We start from the raw sequence: 19,474 nt of genomic DNA, 5'->3' as shown, positions 1-19,474 counted from the left end.
TTACTATTATTTACAATAATGTGCTCAGATACATCTGTTGTCATTTTAACGTGACCAAGGACTTCTGCAGCATGTCAGATTGACAGAACTATGCATAAACTGTAATGGGTTTTGTTCATTTTACCATGCACAAATGAATGCCTTCCACTCCGAAACAGGTAAACAAGTGTGTGCAGCTGGGAAAATTTCACTTCATCCATTTGCAAAGTGCAAATATAAACCTTTTAGACCTTTTTAGAACATCTAAATTACAGACTGTGAGCTGACATTTGTAAACAAGGCATATCTAGCTCTTCATGTGTGTTGGTTCTTTTTTTCCAACAGCTCTGTTGATGCATTTGAAGGACAGATCGCAAACCCAACTGTGCAATCTTACTTTTTGCCTGGCACACACACAGGATTTATTGTGTTATTTCCACTCTTACACTGACTAAAATGAAGGTAAAAAAGAAAAAGAAAATAGAAAGCCAATTTCAAATGCATATAATCCATCAAAATGATGAATGTCTGTCATTTATTTAGCTTGAAAGGCCTAAAACACAGTATGTACAGGACAAACTAATCTAGGGCTGGGTAGAAATGATGATCTTCATTTGAACAATTTACTCTTCACAAACAACTGACTCTTATGAATCAGTCCTATTTACTGAATCAAAAATATACAACGTGTCTAGTGATAGCCCTGATTCCAGCAATTAATGACTCATGGGATGCTTCATTTTATGAATGGTTCAAAAAGATGAGTTACTGATTTGTATCAGTCTGAAACACTGCCCTGTATAATATACAGCATTAGCAGAGAGACAGTCAATGGAATCGAACCAGGAAGCCTGTAACAATACCCAGCCCTAGGATAAACAAGTTAAATAATATACATTATTGGTAAAAAGTTTGGGATAATTATGATTTTTTAAAAGTTTTTAAAATACGTCACTCACCAAGGCTGCATTTATTTGATCAAAAATATAGTAAAATCAATAATATTTTGAAATATCATTACAATTTAAAAGAACTACATTGTATTTTAATCTATTTTAAAATATAATGTATGCCCGTGATGGGAAAGCTGAATTTTTGGCAGCCACTACTCCAGTCTTCAGTGTCACATGATCCTTTAGAAATCATTCTAATATTCTGATTTGGTGCTAATTTTTTTAGTTTTTTTTTTTATCTAATTTTATTTACTTTTTTCTGGATTATTTGATGAATAGAAAGTTCAAAAGAACAGCATGTATTTGATATAGAAATCTTTTGTAACATTATGTCTTTATTGTCACTTTTGATCAATTTGTGTGTCAATAATAAGAAATGTTTCCTGAGCACCAAATCAGTGTATTAGAATGATTTCTGAAGGTCATGTGACACTGAAGACTGGGATAGGCTGCTGAAAATGTAACTGCCATCACATGAATAAAATACATTTTGAAATATAATAAAATAGAAAACAGTTATATTAAATTGTAATAATATTTCATAATATTGCTGTTTTAATGTATTTTTGATCAAATAAATGTAGCCTTGGTGAGACTTCTCCTACTTATTTTAGTATACCAAGTCGGATGCTTTGGACAGCTTCAAATGCTAACGCCTGTGGACCAAGATTCGAATGTAGTTTAAGAATCTGTCTTTGAAAAAAAGAAAACTGTTATTTATCTATAACAAAATCTGAATATTTGAAAGGGAACATGTTTGTTATTTTTGGGGTCTTTGATTCATCCAAGTAAACCGATTCATTAATAAGATTCATTCAGATGCGCTCACCGACCTTTTCTGCAGGAAATAGTCACACAATTAAAATGGGACTTCAGAAAATAATTCAGTGAATTGAAGAGAACAAGAGTGATTTGTTCACCTAAAAGATTCATTTACGATTTGATGTTTATCATGTTTGTTTTTTAACTTATAATGGAAACTTACATTTCCTCATGCTTCTTGGCTCTCTGTTGCTGTCCCCTATTAAGTAAACAGGCACTTCCTGTAAGGAGAGAATAGCCATTTTGAAAATGACCATTATGGCTACTAGGAAAGCTATGGAAAGAGTGCTCTAACAGGTGCAGACCTTGGCAAAGTTGCTAGGAAACATGCCTCTCTTTCCTCTCAGCTCTCCTTCCAGCCACCCTTCCTCTTTACCCTTTGAGACGTTCTTCACCACATCTCCCACATGCACCGTCAACTCATCTGACATTGTCGCCTCAAAGTCCAGAAGCACAAGCACCTCTAAAAGGGACAGAAGAGAGGTGAAGCCATTGGTGGTTAGTAAACTGGAGTGTTTTATGAAATATGTAATATTTTGGCTTGTAAATTATGTTTTCAGCTACTTATAAGTATCTAAAATAAATTTTAACATAGCCATTCTACAGATTTTTCACTCAAATAAATGCAGATTTCATTTGGGCCAGCTATGATGTTTGTCGCGTCCAGTGTAGACAGACTTTAGCAGTTGCGGCGCGACACGACAACTGTCGCGTCCGGTGTAGACATGGTGTGAGTCAGTTGCACTTTCTCAATCAGCCTTATCTTTTATGAAATACTTACCCTACAGACAAATGCATCTAATTATGTGAAAGACATGAAAAAACATGCCAAAGAGATTGAAGTGATAGGATTTATGTGACTCTAAAGTGCAATCCTGGAGCTGGATAGCCATGAGCAATGCGTTTCAACAGGCTTACAGGTATGCGAGTTGAACCTGAGTGATTTGAACTCAAGAACGCATAGCAGTACAAAGATCAGTTTGCATGATTCACAGTGGCATTTTATCTGATTTCCGGCAAGAAACTCTTGTGTTTTATCAGTCTAAATGTTAAGCCTTAATTACAGGTAGTTTATGATCAGGTGAGCTAAAAAGAAAGCAGCATTATAATGATGTTGGTGTCATAAACTGTCAGCTCAAGTTTCTTGACCAAATACGTCACACTGAGTAAATCAGTAAATAAATAAATACATTCAGTTATGGATAATTGTTAGTAATAATATTAAATCAAAAATATGATACAGGTGTAACCTGTCACTTGTCGTTTATTGCTTACTAATCAAAATTATGTTACACTCATTATACTACAATTCACATGAACACTGGCTACCATATATATACATAATCACTATATATGCTTCTTCTAAAATACATTGATCTTTCCATTAAAAAGCCATAGGTGTTGGAATGGCAATAAAAATAAATAAATATATCTATACATAACCCAAGTACCACAAATACCACAGCTTGCCAAATCATAACAACCTTTTTGAAACAAAGTTTAAAAACTCACCCATGGCCCCTTGAAAGCTGTGTTTAGAGCACCAAGTCTGACAATGAAGATTCTGTTCAGTTCTCAAAGTGTCATGGAATCCCTGCTTGATTTAGTGGCATTACACAATCCAGAGACAGCAAAAGCTTTGTTGGACCTCCTTCTTTCTAGTCAAACATTAGCATTGTTGGTAAAAAAAAAATTCTCAGCTAGTCAAGACACGTTATACCCTGAGAAGGAGAGATAAGTGTGTAACAGGTGAGACAGGTTTGTGTTGGTATGAGCCTTCTGGTGTCACGCGCCACAGCAAAAATGACTGACAATACTGCATGTGTACTCACTTGAAAGGAATTCAAGGAAAACCCTGATGTTTAAATAACCTTGATTTAATAGGAGCGTAATCTTAGGGTGCGTCTCAATCAGCTCCCTAGCTCGTGAATCAGTAGATCGTGTACACGAATTCGGGCACTGGTAAGTTCCCTGACTCACTGCACGTTGGGACAGTGATCACTCGAATTCCAGTGACATGATTACGTACAACGTCAACGGACAACATAGTAGAACGTCATCACTGGAATTAATAAACAACAGACAGGACCGATCTCTTTTTGATATTTATTTTTTAGTCTCTTTAAACACATCGTTCTGGTTCAAGTTCTTACAACATTCAGCCGAATAATAATTATAAATGTTAATTAGATGTGTTCAATTCCTGTCTAGCGATGTGTGTTTATGTTGAAATATACTAAAAAACGGTTTGTCTTTTCAAATCTTCTATCGAGTCATTATATTTATCGAGTTGGCTCGTCTGGTTTATGTTTCGCGCTTCAGAAATGTGACGTTATTGCCCTAGTTTTTGCAGTGCATTGTGGGATTTTTCAGGGAGCGAACGTTCCAGTGCACTGGAAGGATTTCGCGATTGAGACAGCCCTTAAAATGGCCGACTCCCTGATCAGTGCCCTTACTGCTGAACAAGGGAGCTGATTGTTAAATATGAGTGTGTTGATATTAGTTCTTTCAGTCTATGCCAGCTTAACTTTTATTGAACAGATAGCAGAGATATGATTGTACTGAGACTGTAATGCTTTTATTTAGAGCATGTCGGGTCAATTTACACAGAAATAATAAAGCATTGTTAAGAGACCATTAAAATAGGCTTAATTCACAATATGATAATTTACCAAAAAAAAAACCTACTTCAGTCAGATGTAAAATTGCTGCATTTTTATTTCTTTCTGATTGTGAGTATATAAATGCAAGTCAAAAATGTCAAAAAGTCCAAATGTATCAGACAGTGCAAATCAGAACCCAGACAGCTAAAATCCAATTTTGAGTATGAATGAAAATTGTTCACTTTCCCCCCAGCATATTCTTTATACTTTAACTCTTCAAAAACAAAAATAAAGGTGCTTAGCCAATAGAAAAAGGCATACAATTTGAAGACACAAGACACACATTAGAAAAACCATAATAAAACAGTATGCACATTGCACACATTTATTGTCAAAAACTTGCACCTCAGTAAATAAAAAATTTGCTAGCAGTCTTCAAAACATTTGTAAGTGCATGTATTTTGAACTTTCTCTATAAGCTGTTTGTCCAGTTTCAAAGTTGACATCTTTGACTAGCAGTTGGATGAATGTAAATCTTTTTCCCCCACATGTCAGTGACTGGGACATGAATGTCTACCTGCTGTAGTTTGGTCCCATAGCGAGACTGGGTCATTCATACAAGTTATTAAGTCATGATCTTCCTTTCTATAGGTAGACACACAAGGGTCTCAAAGAGTTTCAATTAAGTCCACAAAACATTAATATGTACATCTATTTTTTTTTCAACAGCAATAATGAGTACATAACCAGCCATAGTTCTATACTGGTATTCTACACTTCAGGCACTATGGTGTATCAACGGCACCTAACCATTGAACTAGTGGTCAAATAAAATGGGCTTTTTGATGCCTGATATCAACATCTATAAAGCAGGGTGGCCAATAAGCTACATATGTGTCGTATTATGTTGAATTGTACTGTATATTACACAACAATCAAAATTCACACACAAATAAAAAAATAAAATGTCTTACTATCCATAGACAAAGCTATCAGTAAAATTGTAAACTAAAAAAGTGGGGAGATAAACACTTCCTTTAATCAGTTAATGACTGGACAAATATCAGCTGATCAATTGGCCTGCCTTATCCAATCAGTCTTTCACTACTTAGATATTAACTTTTTGTTCTGCGTTTGTTTCGTTTGCATGTTTTAATAGTCTTGTGCAAAAAACGAGACCGGATTCACAATGGAGGCACTCGATTTCGAGATGGAGTGCTAATTCTTCCAGAGATTTAAGGATAGAAAATAAATTTGAAGTTGCCTTTAACAGTGTCTGCCATGATTAGATGAATGTGCTCCTCTAAATAACTTTGCTTAAACTCCATATGTATTTTTCTATGAACCTTTGAGAGTTTGCATGTACAAAAAAAAAAAAAAGATACACAGAAAGCACAAAACACGACCAAGCTGACAAAAAGCATCCTCACGAAAATAGGAAATCAAAGCAATACAATAAAAAAGCCTCTTCCCTATGAAAAAGTTTTAGATGCATATGGATGTGAATATTATATCCATTCTTGAAAGTGTGAAGGCTGACAAGTCTTATCCCAGGGTTTAAAGCATGATGAGGGATCTTAACATCGTTACTGCTCTGTTCTCACTGGTCCTGTTCTACATCTTCTCCTTGCTGTTCGCCCTCATCATCATCAGTGGTCTGGAATTTATCATGGGCCCATTTAGGGCTTGTATTATTGATGGTGTTGGTATTTGTGGCCCTCCGGAGGATGAAACGTCCCTTTGCGCGAAGAGCATTACCGCGACCACGTCCTCGTGTGTCCATCATCTTCTTCTCAGCTTCACCATCTCTTTCACTGTGCTGCAAAGACAAAAAATACAGACTTGCCGAGAATCTTCTTGATGCAATTATATAACATATAGTTGTAGGTGGGACTATTTTCTCCATTAGAAACTCCAATAGAAAGGGAAAGCAGAATGGGTGTTACAAAGATCACAACATACTAGGAAGTATTTCTTGTTCTTGGGAGTGTATTCTTGATCCCAGTCGTCATTCTTTGCTGACATGTTCATCTGTGAATCACCATTACTGCTTCCATGGAAATGTCCTCGGTTCCAACTTCTGCCGCGCATTCTAAGCTGCTGAGAAACAGCAAATGGCAACCTTAAGTACCACAGCAATAAACAAACATCTTAGTTATTCCATACACTCAAAACTTACAAAGCCTCCTCGTGCCCGTCCTCTTTCTGCAGGCTCTCCATACTCTCTAAGCCCCTGTTGTATTTTGGAGAAACCTTCTGCCTTGATCTCAGCGTCTTCTTCGTGGTAAACAAAGGAAGATGAGGAAGATGAGGAAGATGACTCAGAATGCTCACGTTTCTTCTTGTTTTTCCTTAGGAATTAAATAACATTAGATTCAGACATTGTTCATGAATGTTAACAGGTCTTAAAAATTAAAAAATCAACTGGATCGAAGGTAACAACTTTTATTGTTCTTCAACATGCGCAAGATGACTTTATCAGGTCATTTGCTTCTCCACCAACTATAAATTAATCTTTACCAGAAGGAAATCAGGACATTTTTTAAACACTTGACAGCCTTTATCCAACATATTCCATATATACAGCTGACCAGAAAGGCAAAAAGGTGCATTCACACTGACAGTGATTTAATAGCTGAAGGTGACCAAGTGGCTGTCCTATTGGGCACAAGCAGGCATTCAAACTTGACGGTATCAGGAGGTTAAAATCACGTAAGCTCCACTCCCATTGGAAGTCGCTGCATCGTATTGCAGCTCATTTGCATAAAATTCAACTCTGCTCAACATTCGCACTGCCAACAATTTCTGTCATTTATGTTGCCTCACATCACCAACTCTCATTTCTTGTCGCTGCAGACTGCTGTGAGTGTGAACGCATCTTCAGGCCTTTTTATAAATGTTTTTAAGGCCTCTTGAGAGGCTCAAGATGGACTTCTTGACGGTTTCATCTTGCTTAATCTTTACTTGACTCAACCATTCTTTTAATGTTGAGGCAAGTAAAATTTGATCTGAAATTGCTAATTGTTTATTGGTTGATCAAAATACTACATTTAGAGAAGTCATTATCACCAAGGCAGGATTTTTTTCACTTGAGAGGTCACAACAAACCCAAACAAAAATACAACTGTCAGCTTATTATTTTTGTCACCAAAATGGCAGCAGCTTCAACCGTTTAAGTCTCTCTTAATTCTGTTTTCCATAACTGAACAACTCATAGCAGAACCTCTTTATTTCTCACTCTCACATGCCTATACAGCAGCTTACTTCGGTTTTTTGTGGTTCTTTGAGTTTTTCTCAGTGGATATTTCCTTGCTTGAACCTGGAGATTCCCTCGATACTCTTCCTCCATACTCTTCCTCTCTGTGCTCTCTCTCCCCACTCAAGTATTTCTTCTTGCGCTCAATATCCAGCCGAAGGTCCACTGAATCACCTTTAGATTTTTTACCATCGACCTGTGGTGAGGAGAAAGAGATATTTTGGCCAGATGAGGGCTAGCAGCGTTCCAGCTTCATGTAGCATTGCATGGGGCGGGACCAAAAAGAAAAACATGGCAACAGCTGAATTAAAACAACCATGCAAATGGATGAGAGGAAGAGACCTTTTCTAATATCATTTTAAGTGGCATTTTGGCTTCACACAGTCTTTCAACAGGCTAATTAAACAGTATTTCTCAGAAATGGCAACAGGCCGCAAAGGTAACACTTGGATTTCCTCTTACTTGCTCACCAAAATAAAAAAAAAGACATTTAACAAAACAAAATAGTACAGGAGGCAACATTACAGGACCACAGCAGATATACTTTCATTGGTGCTCATGAAAGTATGTTGTTTTTACTTGGCCTAAACACCTCACTTGTTCTTTGCAGGCTTTGAAGAGGAATACTTACTATGACTTTTGCTTAGAGTCCTTTGAATGGATTTGACATGGGAACAACTGGTCACTTCCATTTCTGACCCCTGATTTCTTGCCTCTTAGGAAGGCTTGTACCCATAGTAAAAGGTTACCATCAAACGTTGAGGGGGCATTTACAACACAACAACCTGAATGCACCTCTTTTTGCATCTCACATTTGGACTTTTATGCATCTCTCATCAGAAACAGAGTTTAGAGTGAGAAGGAAGCCTAAGAATGCTCTGGCTGGATCACTCGAGCAGCATTCTTTTCCAAAATACGTCATATTTCAAAATGTTCGGTCACCTTGAAGCTGTTTTCCTTGGAGCTTTTCATCTCATCAAACAGAAGAGAGTGCCTCTTAAAAGCACTGGGAGAAACATCAATTCTCCTGTGAAAAAAAAGAGGTGGAGAGAGGAATATTTTGATAAATGTCGATCCTCCTTTCTTAGAGCCTTAGAAATGGTCAAAACAAATAAATTACTAATATGTGCGTGAGAAATCAGCCTGGGAAGTTGTCCCTGAATTTTTGTACCTGTGTATCTCTGGACTCTTTCTCTGCTTCATGAATTCTTTCTCAGCAGCTCGTCTCTGGTACATGGCAAATCGGTCATTTAGGGTCAATCCAGAGGAAGGAAAATATTGAGCTGTGGGCGGACAAAAAACAATTGATATTTTTAAATTAAATTATGAATTAGTAATATAAATACTTTTTAAATATAATAAATGAATAAAGCATTTCACCAAGTAATAAAACCTGAATAAACAAAACAAAACAAAAAGCTAAAAAATATTAATTAAATTAATACATGTAATTTTTAGAATACAGTGTACCCCCTCAGAAACTTGGCTGCAAAAGACATCAGTCATCAGTTTCAGTCACCTTTAATGTGATGGACAATTGAAACTATGTGTTGGGCAAACAGCTCAGATGGACTTTTGGGTGACTGCTGAGCCTGAAGATGCTGAAGGACAGATTGAAACTCCCAATCCTTCTTATCAAGATGCAGAAAATCCAGAAGATTCCTTCTTTCATTGGTCAAAACAGGTGTCCTGTCAAATACAACAATGGTTAGGAAAGACAAAATGAAATATAATTCAAATCTGATAGTCAGACGCAGTCATACACACAACAATGCAATGTTTTGTGAAGATGGAAGCAGAAGCAAAAGGTCATTTCTGAGATCTTGGAGGGAAACAAAGATCACCTTGCAAGATCATCACTTAGAGAATCCATCCTCACACTGAATTCACTTCTTTTCATTGAAGCTGTTGGTGGGGATTCCTCGTTCATAACCACAAACATATCTTGCTCACGGTTCTCAGAGCTCCTCCTGGGCAGCAGTGTGGGTTTAGAAGAGGAACTTAGCGTGGTTTTCTCCTTTCGGTTAACATTAGAGAGCTTTTCAGGTGAGGGATCCTTAAACATGCCACTGAACTGGTCTCTCTTAGAGAGAGCAGCTAGAATATTCGCTGCTCTTTCCTGTTTATGGCAAAGCAGGAGAGCTTCCAGCTCATCATCCCATGCCATGTCCTGCATTCTCCTGATACGCTTCTCAAACATTTCACGAGCAGACAGCGTGACTTTGCTTTTGCTTTTGCAGGGATCATTTTCCATATCCCTCACCCTATTAGAGATCTCCATTTCTTCATCCTCGCACTGAAATGTCAAATGTCTGTTTCGTGAACCCCTTTTAGTGGAGCTTATGGATAACTTGTTACCATCACCACTCTTGGCAGATTTGGATTTCTCCTCTCCTGCGTTGTCGTGATCTACAGTGCGAGACAACTCAATGCCCTTTTCAAACATTTCTCCATTTTCTTTATCACATACTATATCTCCATTACTTTTCCCTTTATGTGTGGTGTCGTCCCATGCAGAAGCCTGTTTTTTAAGCTTTTGCTCTTCCAGGAATCTGGTCAATGAGAGGAAGAGATTTTCAGTTTACTATTATTTACAATAATGTGCTCAGATACATCTGTTGTCATTTTAACGTGACCAAGGACTTCTGCAGCATGTCAGATTGACAGAACTATGCATAAACTGTAATGGGTTTTGTTCATTTTACCATGCACAAATGAATGCCTTCCACTCCGAAACAGGTAAACAAGTGTGTGCAGCTGGGAAAATTTCACTTCATCCATTTGCAAAGTGCAAATATAAACCTTTTAGACCTTTTTAGAACATCTAAATTACAGACTGTGAGCTGACATTTGTAAACAAGGCATATCTAGCTCTTCATGTGTGTTGGTTCTTTTTTTCCAACAGCTCTGTTGATGCATTTGAAGGACAGATCGCAAACCCAACTGTGCAATCTTACTTTTTGCCTGGCACACACACAGGATTTATTGTGTTATTTCCACTCTTACACTGACTAAAATGAAGGTAAAAAAGAAAAAGAAAATAGAAAGCCAATTTCAAATCCATCAAATCCATCAAAATGATGAATGTCTGTCATTTATTTAGCTTGAAAGGCCTAAAACACAGTATAAACTAATCTGTATAATATACAGCATTAGCAGAGAGACAGTCAATGGAATCGAACCAGGAAGCCTGTAACAATACCCAGCCCTAGGATAAACAAGTTAAATAATATACATTATTGGTAAAAAGTTTGGGATAATTATGATTTTTTAAAAGTTTTTAAAATACGTCACTCACCAAGGCTGCATTTATTTGATCAAAAATATAGTAAAATCAATAATATTTTGAAATATCATTACAATTTAAAAGAACTACATTGTATTTTAATCTATTTTAAAATATAATGTATGCCCGTGATGGGAAAGCTGAATTTTTGGCAGCCACTACTCCAGTCTTCAGTGTCACATGATCCTTTAGAAATCATTCTAATATTCTGATTTGGTGCTAATTTTTTTTGTTTGTTTTTTTATCTAATTTTATTTACTTTTTTCTGGATTATTTGATGAATAGAAAGTTCAAAAGAACAGCATGTATTTGATATAGAAATCTTTTGTAACATTATGTCTTTATTGTCACTTTTGATCAATTTGTGTGTCAATAATAAGAAATGTTTCCTGAGCACCAAATCAGTGTATTAGAATGATTTCTGAAGGTCATGTGACACTGAAGACTGGGATAGGCTGCTGAAAATGTAACTGCCATCACATGAATAAAATACATTTTGAAATATAATAAAATAGAAAACAGTTATATTAAATTGTAATAATATTTCATAATATTACTGTTTTAATGTATTTTTGATCAAATAAATGTAGCCTTGGTGAGACTTCTTTTATCCCAAACTTTTAGATAGTGAAAAAAATTAATAAATGAACAACACAGATATTTTCATTATAAGAAAGCAGACTTACTTCAAAAATGCAGTGGAAATAGCAACTGTATCATCTGTCTGTTGGTCAATATTTGTAAAGAGCCCAAAACCATTGAAAACTGGTGTAAAGCTTTTCTTTATGGGGCAGGTGTTTGAAGGTGCAGTTCCAACATTCTGCCAGGTGGTGGCACCTTTATTAGGAGCATTATGAGCAGGACTTGTCTCGTTGGTTGCAGAGTCAATCGGTTGGTCATTAGTGACAGTGGAGAAAACCTGCGGACTTGCCCTTTTAGGACTAGTGTCATTGTTTGTTAAAACCTGACATTTCTCCACAGTCCTGTCTCTATCAGAGTTCCCTTTGGCCACAGGAGAGCCTCCCACCTGCTCTGCCAGAGCCCCATTTCCTCCTCGGGTTTCTTCAGGCACAGAGATGTCCTCTCTTACATCTTTGCAACTGCGTTTGGCAGACCCAGAGTTGGAGGAGGAAGAATGGTGCGACTGAGGCGATCTCCCTGAGGACGACCTGTCAGAGCGGCGGGAATGGCTGCGGGACTGCGGGCTGTTTGACTGCTTCTTGGGAGAGCGTGAACGCGAGCGGCCCCTCTTGGGGCTGTTGGAGTGGTACTGCTGCTGTTGCTGCTGATGGTGCTGCCGGAAGTTCTGCCAGTTTTTGGGATGGTAGTTATAATATCCACCCCTTCCACCACGCTGAAAGCGACCACGGAAAAAGCCCTGACCTCTGCCACGGAAGTAATATGGCCTTCGGAAGCCTCTATAGTTGCCTCGAAACTCCCGTTGGTTCTGGTACTCCCGCGTGTGGTTCCACTCCCGGTTGTGGGGCGGAGAATGGGATCTTGACCGAGAGCGAGACCTAGAGCTTAAAAGACAATAAAAGAAAGGACTGAGCAAAAAAACTCATTGGGATATAGAAAATGACACGAAGAGATATTACATATGCTAATGTATTTTCTGAGGAAAATTCATCAATATTCAAAACATCTTCTTCTAGATCCTTAGGATACCTCTGCGTGAGGATCTACAGACCAAAGATTTTCACTAGTAATCTCTACCTCCATTGCAGATCTCAAATCAAATTTTATTCAAATGTAATTTGGTTATAATGTCAAGACATTTGGTTATGAGACACTTTATAATGAATGAAGTTTGATTTATTGATGTCCAACGTGAGGCCTTAGGTCATAACAAGAAATAATGACTTTAAAATTGTGCCATTTCCTCACAAAAATAAACAGAAACAATTTTCTATGCTTTTATAGTGCTTTTTGTCCTTTTTGGAGCTTGAATGCCCAGCAGTTGTATGAAAAAGATTCTCTTAAAAGAATGTATAATAATAATAATAATAATAATAAATGATTATGTTATTAAATAAATAATAATAAAATATTAACTATCCCTTTAAATCAGAATGATAATTGATAACATTCATTTCTAAATCAATATAGCAATAAAATTGTACAAATATACAAGAAATATTTATTCTGTGTATTCCATTACTGATTCAACGATTTAAGATCAATAATTAGTGTAACACTATTTCACAGAATTCTTTCAAGTAGTATACACTGCTGCTATGACCAATTACATTTAAAAGCTTTAGGTGCAAGGTCAACTTCAGCCACATGGTGGCCCTGTTGTTCTATTTATGAACGCATCTACAGTCAGTAGTTCTTGTTTCTCTGTAAGGCAGTCTCTTTCAGCATGTCTTAACATCACAAACACTGATATTAACTAAACAACTTGCGCATACAAGTACTTCATACTGTGCATTGCACTCTGATCTATAGAATATTCAATATGTATCATTTATAGAATATAATCTCCTTGCAAAATGAACAAACACTTGAGACATTTCAACACTATGCATACGTCAACTGTGTTAGACAATAAAATGATAAAAGACATGCAATTATGTCTAGCATTGTATTAAAACCTGTCATTCTAGTATAGTGGAATTTTTCATCATTTGGAAAGTGAAACCGTGTTGGAAATGATTATCCAACGAAAGCACCCTGCAACCATTTTACAATCCAACAAACAACTACAAGCATAATGACATTAACAATAATCTACAGTTTCGGCTGGTTTTGTACTCACCTGATGCGTTTTTTCATTGGAATACAGAGTAAGAAGGTAGTGCACAGAGCAACATGATACTCTCAACAGTGAGCAAGAGGGACTTTGCATCTCCACTAGTGAGCGTGGATGGAAAGAGTCAGTCACATGGGTCATATGGGAAAGATTTGTACTCTCTTTCTACGAAGCAAAGAGGAGGTTCTCAGCCTGCCAGTTACAACACATTAGCTTTGCACAGAGAGTAGACTTTAACTGAAGGTAACAATTACAACAGCTCCCTTATTTGAAAAGCTATTTATCCACTAGTTAACTTAAGTTAGAATGAAAATTGTCATTATTTAGCCAGTCTCATAATTTCAAAAATATATAATTTTCTATCTTCTCTGAAGCACAAAAGCAGACATTTTAATTGCTTTATGCCTTTTTCCTGTTATTACAATGAATGGAAACTGAGGCATTTAATCTTCAAAAAGGGTACAAACTGAGCAACTTTAAGTAATTATTGACTGAAAACTTTGATATTGTAGCTCATATCTCACAAGATGATCAATGAATAATGACAGGATTTTTGGTCTGTTTGTCACACAAAGCTATCATATGACTTCAGACTTTATAAGACTTGAAATATAGTGCAGAAGTCATATCGACAACTTTTATAGAGTTTTACATCTTTTTAAAGCTTGAAACCTTTTGTCCCCTTTAACTGTAATTGCACTTGAAAAAAGCAACTAGTACAATTCTTGTATGTTCCACAGAAGCAAGAAAGAAATACAGGTTTGGAATGACATAAGGGTGAGTAAATGGATAAACTTTGAACAAACTTTTCCTCAAAAACAGGGTATTTATAATTTGGAAATAACTGCATTTTCATCCACTTATGCCCATGAGTTTTACTTGGACAGTTTGACTTCATTCAAAGCCATGCAGCTCTGCTTCATTCTTATGACATGCATGCGTCAAGCTTTTTCCAGCAGCAGCACCTCTCTGAAACTGTGGTCAGCAATGAGAGGCCAGGCTCACAAGATTTCCCTTGCAAATAAGGGACATCAGATTTTGCTCTCTACAGATTCCATTTGCATGAAAAATCAACATTGTACATATCTCGAAGTATACTGTCAACCACACAGGAAAAAGGATCCATGCTTATGGGAAAAAAAATCATGCATCCTCAAAAAAATTTTTTTAAAAATAAACAAAATAACCAGAGTACCACAAGTATGCATCTGTTTTTGTCTAATACAGAGCAGAGGTTTTTTGGCAGGGACAATTTACATTTGCTACCTAACGGGCTTAAACCAGCAGTCCTATGAAAATGAGCAAAGTACAATTTTAGCACGGGAAATAAAAAAGTGCAGTGAGCCTTTCCAAAGCCACAGCCCTTCCCAAGTATCAGTCTTTATGCAATGCTGACGAACACATGGAGAGTAAAATCACAGTGACTGAGCAGCCCCTTTTCAGCAAGTGAGGAAGCCAGAGTAAAGGCGTTTTAAAAGCACAGGGTGCTTTTATTTATGTACGGAGCTGTGGCTAGATGGCTGAGACTGGCACTGGAATATTGCTTTTAATTTAAAATGAGTCATGGATGGGAAGCCGAGCATGAAATGAAGTTCCATTGTGTTTTTACGAACAAAGTGAGAAGTTAACAGTTTTCCAATCCACTCAATCCTTAAGCACATCTGTCAAGACACAGTAAGCATTATTGTATTGTAGATTTGTACATTATAGTATGGTCAGAATGAGTAGCTAAAATCGTTGCTCACCAAGCACAAGATTATAAGTAGACCCAGATGGAATCTTTCTTCTTGCATTTTCTGGGTTTATTTATTGCAAAATTGTGAGCTAATTCCATGTGGGCCTGATTGTAAGACAGCAAAATAGGCAAAATGAATCTGCATGAATGACTCAATAGTCAGGAAAATGGAAAGGATTACTGTGTTGATTACTTTTTAAGTGATAATTTAATTAGTTTTCCCTCTTTTTCCTCATATTTAAATCCACAACTCATCACTGGAAGTGATGACTGAAACTTGAAAGTACAAAATCTGACTCAAAACTGAAATTAATAATCGAAACCAACTCCTTCATCCAACATCTGCACACGCCTGCTTTGTACGCTGCAGTAATGGTAACCATCTCATTTTTAATTTACAAAATATTTTGTATGCATGGCATGATGATTGCAAAGTCAGTAACTTCTATTTATTAGCATACTGGACACTTACCCGTACCTGCGCTTCCTTGATCTAGGTCTAGAGCTGCTTCGTGATCTGGAGCGAGAGCGGGAATCAGAATAGGATCTTGATCTGGAGGCCGATTGAGAGTGAGACCTGGACTCTGATTTCTGTGTCTTAGACATTGTCCCTAGTGGCCTCTCAGATATGTGCCTGTAACAAAAAGCAAACCATTCAGACCAGCAAATTACAAAAAAGAAGTTAGTATTCATGAAGTAATGAAAAATGTTTTTTTTTTTTTTTTAATCAATTATACTTTCAGCAAAGGAAAACATAGAGCAAGGAAAATAGAGTTTCTAGTGTTATAAGGGCTTGCTTGAATTTAAAAATTCCACTCATCCATCTACATTGAGATGTTTTTTCTCTGGGACATTAAGAAGGCTTGGCTGGGCAGTATTACATTTTCCATATCTTTAAATCACAGTTTGTCAGGCTACAACCTGGACAAAAGAGCACTAAAGGTTTGTTTAAAGGCACAGCAGGAATTAACTATGGAATAAGGAGCAAATGTCAGTCTACAAGGCTGTTTATGTTTATGTGAGGGATAACCAACAGACAGTCTGCCATTATTCTTAACAATAATTTACAGTCTGTTTATTTTGTGATAATGACTGGCTAACTGTACATTATACCACTCATTACACAGCTAAATATTGATTTGAGTTTAAATTATTTTATCTTCTTACCTATATATTATCTTAAAGTTTCTACAAGGAAAAACAAATAATTATAACAGTCAGCCAACAATGCAACAATATTAATCAGTAAAGTAATATTAATACTGCAGTCATTTTCACTACAATTGATAACTGAGACGTATGATGGCATCATTTGTATGTCTCTCGCAGTGTGATGCGAGAGGCATGAAATTAGCGCCAGTTTCAGTTACTGATGAGAAGCAACAGTGCAGCAGTCAGGTTCTGGAAGTAAAAATCACATTATTTCCTCCATAGGGGAATTCAGTGTAATAGCGGAAAAACACTTTTGAAACCAAGGTCGCTGAAAAAGATGGCCACTATTGCACTCTATTAGTAAGTATTAGAGTGCTGAATGTCACGATTTACCAATTAGAGTAGAGTATTTTAGAGCAGTGTATAATTTCTGTACCAAGTAATGGCAAAAACAGTGACTTAAAAAAGTTAAACTTAAAAATGGGTTAACGGCTTACTTGTAGTATTCTCTGTACATTAAAATTGATAGGAGAAAGTATTTTAACACTGAAAATGCACACTTCAGCTTTAATTAATCAGACTTTCTTTAAGCCAAAAAGATTTAAATATACACTGTATGTGTTGAGTCTACTGACAAGAACTATTGTGAGGAAATGCTACAGGTTTGGCAGGACAGATGTAAAGTGACGCCACATTAGCATGGAGGTGAGAGTGATTTACTAGCTTTTTAATGTTATCCCCAATGTATTTAAAGAGGTGTTGAAATGTGATTCTGTCTATTGTCTGTCATCTTTACCCTCCACAAATGCCCCCAACTGTTTAGCTGGACTCACACTTGGGTTTTTACCATAGGGAACACTAGTGATCAAAGAGAGACAGCACTGTGGCTCAAAATAGACTTGCACAAGAGATAAAGAGAGAGCTTTTGAGTTCACTGCGATGGCTGCAAATATCCATATTATAAGCTGCACCTTGACTGCTTGTCATCATACCTGTCATGACCCTAATCATGGATGTGCAAATGCACATTATGATAGATCTGTATGAATGTTATAAGACAGTACATTTAATTAAAGTTACTAAACATAGATTCAAATCCTGGCTAAATTTATTAGCTATCTTTGCACTTATTACTAAGTGAGACACCATCAAGCTATTAGTTTACTTTATTTGGACAGAAATAGCCTGATGACGCATCGCAAACAATTAGCTGTCACTTAACTGATCCATTAGGACTGCTGACATAAGGATCTCAAATAGATCCTTAAGGCCCGTTCACACCAAGAACGATAACTATAACGATAACTATATTAGCATCCACACCAAAGGATGATAACCTTCTGATTATTGCAACATGTCCTCCAACCAAAACGCCCGCATAGGTCGTTTGTCCAAATCCCTGAAATACGACCCATCAGAGGCAGAGCGTATACTACAATTGCACCCCTATCGGCAACAGGACACTTTCACATTAATGCTTTGTACTCTTTTATCTGCGCCATAATTCGGTTTTTGTATAGCTCAGTTGGTAGAGCATCGCATTGTACGACAATATGCAATCATGTGATCATGGGTTCGATCCCAGAGAACGCATGTGCTCATAAAATGTATATGCACTGTAAATCACTATTTTGCATGATTTCTGTGAGGGTAGGTTTAGGGGCGGGGTTAGGTGTGGTCATTCGCACGAATTCGTATGAATTAGCCACCTAGTAAAATATGTACAAATTGCCGTGAGACCACAAATTGCATTTAAATGAACACGCATTTTGATTGGTAATGACAGTCATACGTCATTTCATGACGACAGACGCAACACGACATTGTCATTATTTTTTTACGCCTGCTAGAGGGCACTAAACTTTAAAACGTAAATATAGGTCGTAATAAGGTGCTTGCACAAACCTAACCAGACCTATAGGGTCGCTTTTTGTTGGAGGACAGTCTGGATTATTCTAAGTGCTTGATGCACTTATGTCTGTTGCTTTAAATGCTCAAGCTCTTTCAAGCTGACTGGATTCTGATTTTGGTCAATATTTTTATCATTCTTCAACTGGAAATAAACTCTTTAAAAGTGATTTCAACTATATTGTTTTTTTTGTGTCATTATTGTAATAATTGTGGTGTGGACTGCACTATTTTTTTTACTTCTAACTTTAACTCTTATCTTTAACTTTTTTTTTTTTTTTTTACTTTATGGTTATAGTTATCATTATAGTTGTCATTCTTGGTGTGAATGGCCCTTTTGTGTTCCATGAAATGCTAGACTTTCTCTTGGCTTTGCTGGTGAAAAAACAAGTCTCAAGGTTTACTGCCATTTTTGGTAATCCTACATATGACGTGCAATTCACCACAGCACTCCAGAAAAGTTATTTGGGAGCTCTTCCTTTTTGCGACTCATCAGAAGTAGCTTTGCACACAGGAAATTGCAGACTGAACACTTAAGCTACAATTCAGTATGGTGTCTTTGTGTACAGCATGCGAATCTGAGCAGATCTGTGCTGCCTGCTGTTTCAGAAAACATTGACCGAAATTAACTTAAAGCCTTTTTTTATTCCTTTTGACTGCTTGTTGGTTTTGGCCAGCAGTCCATAATTTCCTGCAGCCTCCAGACATCCAGACGTTTTGGCTTGTGCAAAGTTTCTAAGCTACTTTACTTCTACTGTATACTGAAGTACTATGGGAACTAGGCATGGGCCGATTACCGGTTTCAAGGTATACCGCGATTTGAAAATGTCACGGTTTCAAAACCGCTAATATTTTCCGTTATACCGTTCCTGCGCTATGCGCTGTTTTTCATGTCTCCTCAAAGACCGAAAGTGTAGGAATCCCTCAGGTTGAGTGCAGTGTATAGAGTAACACGACCCTCCTCCAGTTGGTGCGAGCGAGCTGTCAGTCACGTGTGTAGGATGGCCGAACTTAAGGAGCTGCCC

At 37.0% G+C, this 19,474-nt stretch overlaps 2 protein-coding genes across 4 annotated transcripts in view; both read right to left on the bottom strand.

Annotated features, from left to right (window-relative positions):
- Window positions 1-1,885: 1,885 nt before the first annotated feature.
- Window positions 1,886-3,757, bottom strand: LOC107755623 (CD2-associated protein-like). The gene is made up of 3 exons (XM_016572517.1): window positions 3,267-3,757; window positions 2,060-2,217; window positions 1,886-1,975 (listed from the first exon to the last, which is right to left on the bottom strand). The coding sequence occupies exons 1-3, from the start codon at window positions 3,268-3,270 to the stop codon at window positions 1,901-1,903; spliced, it is 237 nt and encodes a 78-aa protein (XP_016428003.1). The 5' UTR covers window positions 3,271-3,757; the 3' UTR covers window positions 1,886-1,900.
- Window positions 3,758-5,327: 1,570 nt separating this feature from the next.
- The window catches only part of LOC107755581 (thyroid hormone receptor-associated protein 3-like), a 19,111-nt gene continuing 4,964 nt past the window's right edge, over window positions 5,328-19,474 (bottom strand). Inside the window, exons 2-11 of one of the 3 annotated variants that reach the window (XM_016572467.1) lie at window positions 15,862-16,023; window positions 11,586-12,422; window positions 9,458-10,165; window positions 9,133-9,302; window positions 8,785-8,896; window positions 8,556-8,640; window positions 7,622-7,809; window positions 6,537-6,708; window positions 6,320-6,457; window positions 5,328-6,176 (exon numbers count right to left, since the gene is read on the bottom strand). In XM_016572467.1, coding sequence (XP_016427953.1) covers window positions 5,958-6,176; window positions 6,320-6,457; window positions 6,537-6,708; window positions 7,622-7,809; window positions 8,556-8,640; window positions 8,785-8,896; window positions 9,133-9,302; window positions 9,458-10,165; window positions 11,586-12,422; window positions 15,862-15,995 — 2,763 coding nt within the window. In that variant the 5' untranslated portion in view covers window positions 15,996-16,023 and the 3' untranslated portion in view covers window positions 5,328-5,957. Of the gene's footprint in view, window positions 6,177-6,319; window positions 6,458-6,536; window positions 6,709-7,621; window positions 7,810-8,555; window positions 8,641-8,784; window positions 8,897-9,132; window positions 9,303-9,457; window positions 10,166-11,585; window positions 12,423-13,660; window positions 13,715-15,861; window positions 16,024-19,474 lie in introns of those variants that run through there. The other 2 variants (XM_016572476.1, XM_016572483.1) reach the window with 2 other exon arrangements.

The sequence above is a fragment of the Sinocyclocheilus rhinocerous genome, unplaced genomic scaffold (genome assembly GCF_001515625.1).
Source record: "Sinocyclocheilus rhinocerous isolate Xijiao unplaced genomic scaffold, SAMN03320098_v1.1 scaffold11, whole genome shotgun sequence".
Classification (NCBI taxonomy): domain Eukaryota; kingdom Metazoa; phylum Chordata; class Actinopteri; order Cypriniformes; family Cyprinidae; genus Sinocyclocheilus; species Sinocyclocheilus rhinocerous.
The sequence above is the reverse complement of the archived record's forward strand: the minus strand, read 5'-3'. Positions and strand labels throughout refer to the sequence as shown.

Bases quoted from the DNA above. Each gene is read 5' to 3' on its own strand.
- LOC107755623 (XM_016572517.1), bottom strand. The intron at 1,976-2,059 runs GTCTGCACCTGT...CTCTCCTTACAG, and splicing joins TTCCTAGCAACTTTGCCAAG to GAAGTGCCTGTTTACTTAAT.